The following is a 13,895-nucleotide window of genomic DNA, read 5'->3' as shown; positions in this document are numbered from 1 at the left end:
CCCATGGGGTGCGGGGCCCAAGTACTTGGGCCATCCTCCACTGTACTCCCTGGCCACAGCAGAGAGCTAGCCTGGAAGAGAGGCAACCAGGACAGAATCCGGCGCCCTGACCGGGACTAGAACCTGGTGTGCCGGCGCTGCAAGGCGGAGGATTAGCCTAGTGAGCCACGGCGCCGGCTAGGTTCTATTACTTTCAACCTGTTTTTGTCTAGTGGACATTTCTTATTATACCACCATAGATTAGGGATTCACATTACTTATTGTCATTATCACTGTTATTTGATATTTAGCTAACCACTACTGTAGGTTTTATTCCTTCAATCTTTCTAAGCCTTTGTATTGAGATATGTAAGTGCATCATCACAAATAGAAGAGGATTTTTTCTCTTGGGTTTCAAAAGTGATTAGAGCCTGTAAATATATACTTTCTCAGAAGAGTTGGTACAGAACAGGATGAAGCTGTGGCTTGTGTCTTTCTTAGGGGCTGGTATTTTCCCCCATTACTGGGATTATCACCTGCTCTCAACACTAGTCTAGAAATTCAGGGTCTGCTTTGTGACAGCCTAGGGTCAACCCTGCAATTGTATTCCTGACATTCCAGACCATACTCCCCTTGCCTGACTGGCAATGGAAAGGAAACAGGGTGTAACAATAGGAACACTGGAATGCTCCGGTTCTGGGTTGACCTTTGTATTGCTGCTAATCCTTTATTTTCTTAGGCAAAAGAGATGAAAGTAAAACTGAACAGGAATCCAAAGACTTGATAGGAGTCTCCCCTTCTGAAGCTTTCCCCAACCTTCACACCTTCCAAACATTTGGGAAAGGCAGGAAGTTTTCCCTGTGGGTTGTCTTTGTGATGACATGATGCGGCAGGTTCATCAGTGGGGAAAACCCCGTGTGAGAACACGCCTTCTGTGTACATTCCCAATATTTGCTATAAGTAGGGCTATCCCAGGTTGCTATCAGAACACAACAGAACCGCCAGGGCACTGGGTACCCAGCACTGAGCAGATCTGTTCTTTGAGCTGAAAATGACGTGTGGTAGCAAATCTTTACTTCTGTCTGCATTGATGTCATTGCTGCTACTGCATCTCTGCAGCAAGTTGGAAGGTAAGTGTCTCTCTTTCTGTTAGTACAGGGGGAGAATTATTTTATTTCCCTCTAAGCTTTGAGCTCTTCTGGACAGTCCCTAAAGGCTAGAAGCCTCTTAGGACCTGTACAAGAGAGCCCTGGGAGATGTCAGCTCATTGGTGATTGGAGGACAGGATTACTGCTGCTTGCTGCTGATTAGGCTGTTTTATTTGCTGTCAGTCCCTGCAGATTTAGGGAGTTATGGGCTCTTAGAGACCTCTTAACTTCAGAAGACAGCCAAGGTCCTGTTTCTGGGATGGAATTTGTGTAATAGTATCAGTAAATGGGATCATTCCAAAATGTAGAGAAAACTCCCATTTCTGGTTTATACAGCTTTAGTAAAGTTTAAAACTCATCCTTCGTCGGCATGGCACGGCACCTGACACCGTATTTACTAGACCTTGGCTGCATCCCTTGCCAGCTATGAGATAATGTTTGCCCCTGACCTGACAGCGTGCTGTAATTTAACTCAGGAAAGTATCCAGTTATTGCTTTATAACTGAAGAGAGCATCATTTTTAGCAACAGATGCCTTCCTGAAAATGCACACGTTGAACTCTTACAAACAAAATTAACAATTCCCATGAACTAATATTACAATTTCAAAGTACTTTAGTTGTAGCTCCCACAGGTTGCATTTTTAAAAGTGTAACTTCTTTGTAGCTTCTGTAAATCACATTTTTCTTTCTAATCATGCTTCTTAATACTCAGTAGCCAGATAACAGATAGAGTCCGACAGTTGATCTATTTTCTAAATTTGGGAAGTAGTCTAGTAAGATTTTTTCTAACAGATGGTAGAATATCATATTCTTGAGTGTTTACAGTGAATGAAATGAAATCCCATCAATTTGGATTTCCTACTAAAAGTATTCTACTTATGAGACGTCACTTGTTTCTAAACCGTATTATTGAAGCAGAGCTTCCCAGCACACAAACTATTTTTAACAGAACTGGAAACCCTGTGAAATTGGACCTCAAAGATCTAGTAAAGGTTTCAAAGACATTGAAACTCTTCTACTGAACAGCAGATTACTTGTCATGTAAATCAGATTCACTAGCTGTCACCAACTTTAGGTTGTTCTGTAATACCAATCACAGTGTAAGTCATTCGTGTAGACTCAATGCCTTTCATTTCACTTTTAGCAGCAAGTAACTTTGACTGCTGCCTTCGGTATACAGAATGTAGAATTCATCCCAGATTTATCGTGGGCTTCACACAGCAGCTGGCCAATGAAGCGTGTGACATCAATGCTATCATGTAAGCTATTAATTGTTTTCATTCAATTATATCTGGAATAGATGACAATTTAGATTATAAAACTTTTGGTCTATTTGAATTTCATTCAGAAATAACTAATGTGACGAAGATAACTTTGTTATACTTGTGAATTTCTAATTCTAAGTTCATTTTCAATAATATTGGAATAAAGCAAAAATTAGAGATTTTTTTTCAAACAAAAAAGAAGATGATATGACACCAACAAGCACTTTCTAAGGTGAATTTACAGGCAATTAAAGTGCTATCTCAGGATATGGAAGATGTGTGTTTTGAAATCCAGAAAAAAGTTAGGGAGGTAAAGTAAAACAGTCTAGCTACATTATCATGTATAATATTCTTGATTAATATAAAAATATTATGTTTTGGAATGATATATGTTATCAAACAGATATATACACATTTCTACAATCATCTTGGGACTTCATCATCCCACCATTGTCTCATCATTTATTATCATTTATGTCTCAGAAAAAGTCTGAGACAATCACTTTCATTTCTTGCATGAAACTATCAGGATTTTCTTTTTACATTTTCTTTTGCTTCATTAGCTGAAATGTTTAATGTATATAATAATCAACTGGAAAATGAAATTTTCATTGCATATCCTTTAGAATATCACTTAAAAGCTCATTAAATACAAATAATATTCTGGGTTTTCAGCCTTCACACAAAGAAAAATTTGTCTGTGTGTGCAGATCCGAAGAAGGAATGGGTGAAAAGAGTTGTGCATATCCTCAGGTATGGAACATTGACAGTAAGCTTTCTCTAAATATTTGTATAAACAATAGTGAGCAATGGGTTGACCATAGACTTGCTGGAATTCTTTAGCCTAAGTGCTATGAAAATTTTAAAGGGGATTTTGGAATTGGTCCAAGAAAACAAAGACTACATTTTCCTACTTACAGATTATTATTATCATAATTATTATTTTAACTTAGTGATTTTCACATGATGTGTTAGGTTTCTCATGCATTTGATAGTCACCAATGACCTGGTTCTTGATTCAAAGATGCCTATTTATGTCATTTAACCTGAAATTTGGTAGTTAAAAACTGAAAAAATAAAAATTAGAGAGATCAATGGTTCTGATTTAGATTGAGAGTACCAAGTGGCAACATTTTATCAATGGGAGGAAGGCCCTTACCCCAGTGTGGCATAGACACTGAACTTGGAGACACGGACTAAGTGTTCAAATCCTGCTTCTGTCTTTCATTACCTGAGTTATGCTGAGTGGGGTTCATCTCTCTAAACCACAATTTCCTCATGAAGATTCTGAACTTCTTGGCATCCTGAGGTGATGTTGAGGGTATATGCTACAGTCTTTAGGTACCAAAACCATTCCCACAATGCAGTCACCCTGTCTTTGCTTATACTTTTTTCTTTTTCTCTTTACAGTAACAGAGTCAAGAAGATGTAAAAACAAATGCTATTCTGGAGTAGGATTGGACACAGCCCAAGAACCAAAAGAACCTATGTAGGGTTGGAGATTTCATTTGCACATCATTGAAGGTCTAGCACTTATCTGATTTATACCTTGTTGGGCTTGTCCAGTTAATGAAGTTGATTCATATTGCATCATAATTTGCTTTGTTTAAGCACCACATTAGAGTCAAACTGCTTTGTGTTAAGTTATTTACAGTTGTAAGTTTTCTATGTTTGTCTATTTAATACTGTTTTACCATAAGCTATTTGGTTTAGTGCAAAGTATAAAATTATGTTTGGGGGAATAAGATTATAAGGGCTTATTTGCAAGCAACAAGCTATTTTTAAAACAACTACTTAACATTCTTCTGTGTATATAATTTTGTCTCAAATTGTTGTAAATCTTATAAAGAAGAAACATTATAAGGATAAAAAATGAAAATAAAACAAGGAACCAAAAAGTTGTTTGTATATAATTTATTAATATGATATACATTGAAAACACTTAAAGCCATGAGATATGAACAGTTTCTGGAAAGTTATTTTCCTCATTTACTTCTCTCTGGTTGTTCTCTTTATCTCTGTTCCACATGGTTATAGGCTTAAGATTTTATGAATTATAATAAAAAGTTTATTGTTTCTAAATTCTAGGTTATACAAACCAAAGATTAGAAAGATCCTATACTTGAGATCCATATTCTAGTTTTTACTAATATAAAACCTTTTTAAATTAAAAGAGTGTATCAAAATACTTTGTGAATAAAGGTACACAACGCTCAATTAGAAAATACTTTCAGAAATGACTGAATTCTTTATTCTGTCACCAGTCAGGATTCTATGAATGGTTTAGCACAGGAATATTACTTTTTAAAGTCCCCCTGGAATCATCCAAAAGTATTTTCCAAAACGGTATGTCTGCTTAGAGGGTTCTTAGAAAATGACTGCTTCACTAATCAGAGGGGAGACTGCAAATGTGAGAAAGCTTGCAAAAACCCTGCCGTAGAATGAAAAGACCCTGCACCAATGTAGCTAATGTTCCAACATCATGCATTCAAGTTTGCACCCAGCAATCCATATGTTTTGCTTAGATTCTAAAGGACACAAAGGATCATTGGAGACAGGTATGTTGACGATATGATGCAAAGCCCTGATGTACAAATTCATCAGGCAGGGCGCAAGTGCATCATCCAAAGCAGAGCCACAGACAGTAAGTGGCTCAGTATACCTGAAAGGCAGCCCTGTGCCTAGGAATAGCAACTTTGAGTCATCAGGGAAAGTATTATCAACATCCTGTTGGTTTATTCATCACACCCAGATTTAGTACCTGTTGTGTGCCAGGCACTGTGCCCAGTGCCAGAGAGATTGAGTGATTTAAGGCTTGGTAACTTTCTCATAGATACTTCTGGCTGAGCAACGTGGTGAGAGGGAGGAACAATGATTAAAGCAGCTATTACCAACACATGGAGGTAAGCATCCCATGAAGAAAGACACGGGGTGCCATTAGATATCAATAGTGAGAGCTTCCATAAGAAAAGGATGCTCAGCCTACCCATGTTAAACAGCCGACATTCGATGTTCTCGATCCTTGAAGATAGCAATTTTGCACTGTTTAGTTCATGGACCAGAAGTAGGTAGCCATTTGGAAAGAAGGAAGCAGGGAGTGTCTGGAAATATCTGGAGACATGCTTCAGTTGTCACAAAGTCTGGGAGTGGGGAGCTGCAGCTATTCAGTGGGCTGGGGTGTGGGATGCTGAACCTTATGGAATGTGCTGGATCATTCTGCTCAATAAAGAATCGTCCTGCTCAAAATAGCAATCATATCACTATCAAGCAATATCGTTCAAAGGGAAAGTATGCACTCCGTGGGGGTGGAAGTGGAACATTAAGGGAAACTCTTGCCTCAGCTAAATATAGTGGTTTTAAATTGACATGGGTACCCTGAGAACCATCGAAAAAGACAAGGCAGATGTGGTCTTTGCATGGCAGAAGAAAGGGGGATGAGGCTCATGGGAAACAGAGGCACCAGCTGCAATGAATAAGGTGGGAACTGATGAGACCACAGTGGAGGCCATGGCAAAAAGAAAGGTGTGGAAAAGATCCCGAAACCCAGCCTAACACTCATTCAGGACACCCCTTCCAGCCACCACCAACAGTCACCTTTGTCTGGAACAGTACTGCTAAGGAGACGCATTGTCAGAGGACAGCAGATTTGGCTGATTACCGGGTAGGACTTGTGGAGTTGGAAAAGAAAAAAAATTTGTTAGTAGTCTGAATGTTTTTGGGGCAAGGAGTACTAAAACTGCGAAGTGAGTTTCTGCAAACTGCAATCTCCTGGCCAAAATGCCAATTTATTGATCAACAATGTCAAGCACTTGTGTGAAAGTACATGAGCAAGCAAGGTGAGCAAGACATCTGAGAAGTCCAATGGGACTCATAAAGCTGTTTTTTTAAGCTTGGGATCAGAGTGCCTAGGCTCACTTTGTAATTTGAATATTTAATGCGTTAGACTCACTGTACTAACAATTTCTTTGGATTAGGGACGTTGGTCCCACTTCACAACTCTTTTCTTCCATTTTGGAAAATGAATATATTTTTATTAATTTTTAATTGATGTATAAATTACTTGCAGTAAGTATATATATCTTAAAATACAGCTTGGGGCCGGCTCCATGGTGCACTAGGTTAATCCTCTGCCTGTGGTGCTGGCATCCCATATGGGTGCCGGTTCTAGTCCTGGCTGCTCTTCTTCCAGTCCAGCTCTCTGCTGTGGCCTGGGAAAGCAGTAGAAGACGGCCCAAGTGCTTGGGCCCCTGTACCCACATGGGAGACCAGGAAGAAACACCTGGCTCCTGGCTTCAGATCGGCATAGCTCCGGCCATTGCGCGCGTTTGGGGAGTGAACCAACGGAAGGAAGACCTTTCTCTCTGTCTCTCTCTCACTGTCTGTAACTCTGTCAAATAAATAAATAAAAATCTTAAAAAAAAAGAAATACAGCTTGATGAATTTTTATATATGTATGTAACCATGTAACCCTGCCCCTTCAAGATATTAAATGCTACCAGCATCATGGAAAGCTCCCACATGCCCCCATGTGTATGTTCAACCTGTGGCTGTTCTGAGCTATTTTATAGTAGATAAGCTTGCCTTATTTTGATTCCGCATTCATAGAACTACACAGAATAAACTCCTGGTGTCTGTCTTCTTCTACCAGAATCTCCTCTCCTTTTAAATTACTTTTACTTACTCATGTAATACATGAATTCTTTCTCATTCTTAGTTTCAAGTGATAGAGATAAAGGAAAGATCTTCTTTAAACTTCCATCAAGCCATTTGACTTAGGAAAAAATAGCACAGGATACCATTGTTCTCTCTCTCTTTTTTTTTGACAGGCAGAGTGGATAGTGAGAGAGAGAGACAGAGAGAAAGGTCTTCCTTTGCTGTTGGTTCACCCTCCAGTGGCCGCTGTGGCCAGTGAGCTGCAGCTGGCGCACCACGCTGATCTGAAGCCGGGAGCCAGGTGCTTCTCCTGGTCTCCCATGCGGGTGCAGGGCCCAAGGACTTGGGCCATCCTTCACTGCCTTCCTGGGCCACAGCAGAGAGCTGGCCTGGAAGAGGGGCAACCGGGACAGAATCCGGCGCGGCAATCGGGACAGAATCCGGCACCCCGACCGGGGCTAGAACCCAGTGTGCCAGTGCCGCAAGGCGGAGGATTAGCCTAGTGAGCCACGGTGCCGGCCATTGTTCTCTCTTATGTTAGGCAGACCTTTCAGTTTGTACTGTCTTCTGAGAACATGGGTATCCACCATGAAGTTGTAATTACTGTCTAGTCCTGACTCCTGGAATCACTCTATAACCAACTGAATGTTTCTAAAATTTTCGGTTACATGTTCTGAAAGTCTCTTGTGTAAGACCTGCTAATGTCCAGCCATAGCCATCAACATCATATTGACTTCCTATGTTCTTATGGTTTTCTCACAGTTTTTCAGTGACTCACCAGTGCTTTACATTACTGTCCATTGTCTTTAAGAGCTCACATAAAATAAGGGTTGGATAATGGCATTTGATCCTGGAAGTCCTTGGTTCACTGATGTACATAGGTCATTCTTGATTTTTGTAGTATTCAGTGAGATAGTAGAAATGAGAATCTCAGTGTTGAAGAATGGATGGTGACAAGCAGCTTGACAATCAAGGTAAGAGGAATTAAAGCTTAGAGGGAAGCTTTTTTGATGGAAAAGTATGTAAAGGATCAGAAAAGGGAGGAGGAAAAGGAGAGAGAGGTGGAGAAAGAGGAAGAGAGAATCAATATACCAAAAGAGTTGAAAATGACGACAGAGCGGTAAATGGTGGTTCAGCTTCCCTCACGAGGAGGGAGAAGTGGTTACTAGAACCCAAGCTCAATGTTCCAATATTTGAAAACAGTATCTCATATGGGAAAAAATGGAGAGGTCTTCAGATGAAAGACCTCCATGTGGACAAAGAGCAGGACATTGGGTGGATCAGAGGGGCTGGTGTAGCTTCAGGAGCCAGGGTCTGGGTGTGACCATGAATGTGTGACTCAAATGGAAAGGACATTGGAAGTTAGATGAGTCATTCCTATTGACTTCCCTCTCTGATTGTGATTAAAGGAAAATACAAAAAAGCAGAGAGACTCCTATAAGGATCCCCTGTGTACTCATACCCAGTACTAATTGGCTAATGCCAGTCTTGTTTCAGCTGCACCCTGCTGTCCCCCAACTCACTTCTCCCCACTTGTAGGCCATGGATTGCTTTGAAGCATTTCTCAGATATCAAATTAATGTGTCTGTGAATATTTCAACATAAATAAAATATAAGGACTTTTATCAACACACAATTTGATTATCATAGATGTAAAAAAAAACACTAATTCTCAATCTCGTCAAATATTCAGTCAATTTTTAAATTTCCTTGTTCATTTTTAACAGTTTTTTTAAAGCTTATTTGTTCGAAGAAAGATTCAAGTGAGAGCCACACACTACATTTGCTTGTTTTTTTTTTTCTTTTTGTTTTTAATCTGTAAACTCCTTTCCTCTACCACCCTTGTGTTAATTTCTTGTAACATTAATTGAGGCCAACGCTGTGGTGCAGTGGGTTACAGCCCTGGCCTGAAGCACTGGCATCCCATATGGGCGCTGGTACTAGTCCTGGCTGCTCCTCTTCCTATCCAGCTCTCTGCTATGGCCTGGAAAGCAGTAGAAAATGGCCCAAGTCCTTGGGCCCCTGCACCATGTGGGAGACCCAGAAGAAGCTCCTGGCTTCTGGCTTCAGATTGGCACAGCTCCAGCCATTACAGCAAACTGGGGAGTGAACCAGTGGATGGAAGACCTCTCTCTCTGTCTCTACCTTTCTCTGTAACTCTGTCTTTCAAATAAATAAATCTTTAAAAAAAAAACATTAACTAAGATACCTAAGAGGAGACATTTAAGGGGAAGTTTTATTTTTGGCTTGCAGTTTGGAGGTACATGCTCCAAGAATGGGTGATCCATTAGTCTGGCACATGGTGGAGGCTGGCAGTGGTAGAGTGAGTGTGGAGGAGTGATCATCAGCAAGTCACAAAGCAGAATGACACAGGGAGCCTACTCGGTATATGTAACCAACTCTCTTATGAGAACTCTCTTCTGAGGGCGAGCTTCCAAAAATCTGAAGATCTTCCAGGAGACCTACTTCCCAGACACTATCATTAGATCAAGTCTCCATCCTTAATCTATGACTCATTAATAATTAACATTGTTCAAACCGTAATAAACCCCTTTTCTCTTTGAAATTTGTATTTTGGAAAAACCAGGCTATTTGCTCTGTAGTTTCCCACCTTCTAGGTTTTGTTGATTACATTTCTGTAATGTCACCTGGCAGGTCCCCTGATCCCTACCGAGAAGTAAATGCTGTATTAAACTGAATCTTGGCTGGGGGAAGGGGACAAGAACTTCAATAAGTGGAGTTGTGGCTCATGAATGTAAGTTTTTCAACTGATGTAGGCAACAATAATGAACTGGGAGACTATGAATCCATGCCAAAGTCTCAAAGAAGGTGAAGAGATAATCAAGATCAGATGGAGGGGAATGGAAGGAGATGGTCAACTTGCATCTGTATGGGGGAGGTGTATAGGAATGGAGAAATGCCATCACAGAAGCACACAAATAGGAGTCTGAATTCACTGCTGGTCCTCTGGCGGAAGAGGAAATGGAAAAGAACCTCCTTTTCCTGAAAATACCACAGAGGAGTAGTGCTCTTACCATAAGCTTGGGTTTCAACTGAGACAAGGGGATGGGGAAGTAGAAGATGGAAGGACAAGGAAGTTGCTTTACAATCGAAAAGAGGTGCTGGGAAAGTCAGAGGGGAACATTGTGGAGCTGAGTTGGAGCACAAAGCAGTATTGGGATGGAAGGATGAGAAGTATAAGAAAACAATGGTGAAGGTAAGGATTTGAGTAATAGTCACGTCTTTAATGTTTTCTGGACTACTAAGCACTTATAGGCTAAAATTACTTGCTAAGATTGCTAATGTAGTATCTCGCTTAAACATGAATTAGGTACTATTTTATGCTTATCTTACAGATAAAGAGAACCAGGCTCAGAGGAATTTCCAAAGGTCATAGTCTTCAGAGACACTGTGGCTCAAGGTTGCAACCAGGCCTCTGATATAAAGGTGATTCTGTGGCTGATGCCCCTTGACTTTGGCTCTTTGTGGTCTTCATGGCCATTTGAATGCTTTGCTGCTTTAGAAAGTATAAATTGTCAAAACATTTCATATATTTTTTGGTACCAAAGATGATTTTTCTTTGAAAAAGATTTATTTATTTATTTAAAAACCAGAATTATATATAGAGAGGTAGAGACAGAGAGATCTTCCATGAGCTGGCTTATTCCCCAGATGGCTGCAATGACCAAGACTGAGCCAGGACAAAGCAGGAGCCAGAAGCTTCATTCAGGTCTCCCATATGGGCAAAAGGGGCACAAGTAGTTGTGCCACATTTCCCTGCTTTTCCTAGACCATTAGTAGGGACTTGGATTGGAAGTGGAGCAGCCAGGACTCGTACCGGCACCCATATGGGATGCTGACATTGCAGGGGGCAGATTTACATGTCATACCACAATGCCAGCTCCAGTGAGTTTATTCTTAAAATTTTGTTTCTTCAAACAATAAAGAGTAATTTCTTTTCTTTCTTTTTTTTTTTTTTTGACAGGCAGAGTGGACAGTGAGAGAGAGAGAGAGACAGAGAGAAAGGTCTTCCTTTGCCGTTGGTTCACCCTCCAATGGCCGCCACAGCCGGCGCGCTGTGGCCGGCACACTGTGCTGATCTGAAGGCAGGAGCCAGGTGCTTCTCCTGGTCTCCCATGGGGTGCAGGGCCCAAGCACTTGGGCCATCCTCCACTGCACTCCCTGGCCACAGCAGAGAGCTGGCCTGGAAGAGGGGCAACCGGGAAAGAATCTGGCGCCCCGACCGGGACTAGAACCTGGTGTGCTAGCGCCGCTAGGTGGAGGATTAGCCTATTGAGCCACAGCGCCGGCCAAGAGTAATTTCAACTGTGGTATAGATAACTTCTTCCCTGGAAGTGTCAGACACCACACTGTAATTTCTTTCTTCCTGAATCTCTTTATAGCATGTTTTCTACTTATTCACTCACTCAAGAGATAGCTTTTGAGCACCCACTATGTATTAAGCACTGTATGGTCACTGGGGATAAGCAGGACAAAGCTGCTTCTCTCATGTGGCTTCTAGTTGAGGGTGGGGTAAAAGCAACACACATAGCAATCAAACAGGTGTGTGTGAGTGTGTGTGTGTTTGTGTGTATACACTATATATTATATATACATACATATACATGCTATATTATATATGTATTAAGAAGGAAAAAATAAGGTCAGATGAAAGGCTAGAGAGTAGGGACGAGGTTTGAATGGAGAACTTCTTCATATCTGTATTATACAGTCTGTTACAATTCACTGTCTTTCAGAAACAGCATCTACGCCTTACTTGTGGCTGAGAAAGGAACCAGATAAGGTAAAGACAACCAACGTTTACAAAGCCATCCTAGCATGCAATCTCACCTTTCTGTGCTAACATAGGGTCTGTGAGGGCTGTTGCACTAGGCCTGGGTTTATTCTGAGAGACTAGGTCAGAGGTAGAATCCTGAAGATCATAAAGCGCTCTTCACTGGGTTGGCTTTTGACCAAGTAACAAGACTCCAGCTAGGGCTAAGATAGGAAAACTTAAATGTGTGTTCAAACTGTGATTTGGTGACTTGTGACTTGGTGGCCTCCATTGGGCTTGGTGATTTTACAAGCTTGTGTTCTTTCTGTGACTCTGGTTCAGATTATAAATAAACCTGGTAGTACAACGTGGCTGGAGGACATGGTGCATTCCTTTAGTGATTAGCATCAAGGTGTTTCTAGCAGGAAACAGTCTCAAGGCTGGTGTGGAACATTTGCTTTATTTTTCTTGTTCCTTCTTCTCTCCTCCCCATCTGAAGGACACTCATCTTAATGGAGATATAATAAAACTAAATTCACCTAATTCCAGGTGAAGGGGAAGTGTTGGATTTAGATTCATTCAGACTGAGGTCACAATGAGCTTAATGCTTCAGAGGCCCAAATCGGGGTAAGAAAAGAGCTGCTCATTTCCAAGTCTTGAGGTTTAGAAGTGGATTCAGGCAGGAATAGGAGACAAAGACTATGGTACTGAGAAGAACAAATGGAGGCTAACCTTGGGGCATTTGGGATGTATCACACATTTCCATAAAGTCTAACATTGTCAACATGACATTATTACACAAATTCTTTTTAAAAATATTTTATTAATTTATTTGAGAAGCAGAGTTACAGACAGAGAGAGGTAGAGACAGAGAGAGAGGTCTTCCACCTGCTGGTTCACTCCCCAAATGACTGCAACAGCCAGAGCTGGGCCAACCTGAAGCCAGGAGCCAGGAGCTTCCTCTGGGTTTCCCATATGGGTGCAGGGGCCAAAGCACTTAGGCCATCTTATACTGCTTTCCCAAGTCATGAGCAGAAAGCTGGATCATAAGAGAAGCAATTGGGACACGAGCTGGTGCCCATATGGGATGCTGGTGCCAAAGGTGGATGCTTAGCCTACTATGCCCCAGTGCAGGCCTCTGCATAAATTCTTCAGTTCCTTATGTAATTCCTTCAGCCACAGAAGTTCATTCACATCTGTCTTGGGCTTGTTTCAGGGTATGTTCATTGAGTAGAAGGGTTCTGGTGATGAATGGATGTCCCACATCACCGGACTTCTTTGGCCATGATTTGTTCACGTCTCAAGGCAGAAGCTAACACATGGTTTTCCCTGAAAAATGTAAAGGGCACCATTATGTCTCCCACCCCATGTCCATGATGAGAGAGGCAATAAGCTCTTTGCTCTGCTTTGTGGTACTTCTGTGGCCTTGCCTTGGCACTTTGTCAGATGCCTATATAATAAATGTTACACACAGAGATGTCACCTAGTATCTGTCTCTTTTAATAAAATCAAGTCTAAGGCAATCACAGAGATTTCCTCCACCCTGTTTCATCACCCGTTCCCTGGATTTGGCAGGATGGGTGCAGTCTCATCTGGACCGGATATTGGGTGGCACTCACTGAAAGGATTCCATTTTTTCAGTTTTCTACCCTCGGGGCTCCTGGGGAAGGACTTGCCACCTGCTTCTTCTTACCTCCGCCACCGCCCTGCTCCTCTCAGCTCAGATTTCTTCTGGGCCTGACCTGGCTTGCCCATCCTCTCTACCCTACTGTAAAATTCAGCTCCACTTTCTCTAGCTGATGAAACCTGCCTGCAGATGAGTCAGTTGTCAGTTTGAATAAATGGGTGTTTTCCATTTGACTAGAAAAGAGGGTAAAAATATTATCCCCTTGCACTGAAAAGCCAACAACAAACCCTCCCCCCATCCAACATTTAAACCTCCAGTTAAAAAGAAAGAAGAGACTTTTAATTTTAATTCAGAAAAGCACTTTTTTTTAAACAGAAATGCTATGGAACTTAAGGGTAGGACTGTGAGTTCTACCTGGGGCTTGCAGAAGGCTTCCAAGAAATGAGGT

The 13,895-nt window shown here is 41.4% G+C and overlaps 1 protein-coding gene across 2 annotated transcripts; it reads left to right on the top strand.

The window, feature by feature from the left end:
- Positions 1-380: 380 nt before the first annotated feature.
- On the top strand, positions 381-4,291 carry CCL20 (C-C motif chemokine ligand 20). Of its 2 annotated transcripts, none has more exons than XM_017343177.3 (4): positions 381-1,109; positions 2,276-2,387; positions 3,069-3,146; positions 3,804-4,291. In XM_017343177.3, the coding sequence occupies exons 1-4, from the start codon at positions 1,031-1,033 to the stop codon at positions 3,823-3,825; spliced, it is 291 nt and encodes a 96-aa protein (XP_017198666.1). In that variant the 5' UTR covers positions 381-1,030; the 3' UTR covers positions 3,826-4,291. The 2 variants fall into 2 exon arrangements, with proteins under 2 accessions (XP_017198666.1, XP_008257494.1); XM_008259272.4 differs by having other exon boundaries at positions 390-1,109; positions 2,273-2,387.
- Positions 4,292-13,895: the final 9,604 nt, after the last annotated feature.

Source organism: Oryctolagus cuniculus, chromosome 3, assembly GCF_964237555.1.
Source record: "Oryctolagus cuniculus chromosome 3, mOryCun1.1, whole genome shotgun sequence".
NCBI classification, from domain to species: domain Eukaryota; kingdom Metazoa; phylum Chordata; class Mammalia; order Lagomorpha; family Leporidae; genus Oryctolagus; species Oryctolagus cuniculus.
Note: the sequence above shows the minus strand (reverse complement) of the source record. Positions and strands in the feature narration are given on the sequence as shown.

Coding starts and splice junctions, on each gene's coding strand:
- CCL20 (XM_008259272.4), top strand. CDS start 1,031: ATGACGTGTGGTAGCAAATCTTTACTTCTGTCTGCATTGATGTCATTG. Junction 1,110..2,272: donor TCTCTGCAGCAAGTTGGAAG/GTAAGTGTCTCT, acceptor TTTCACTTTTAG/CAGCAAGTAACTTTGACTGC. Junction 2,388..3,068: donor TGTGACATCAATGCTATCAT/GTAAGCTATTAA, acceptor CTGGGTTTTCAG/CCTTCACACAAAGAAAAATT.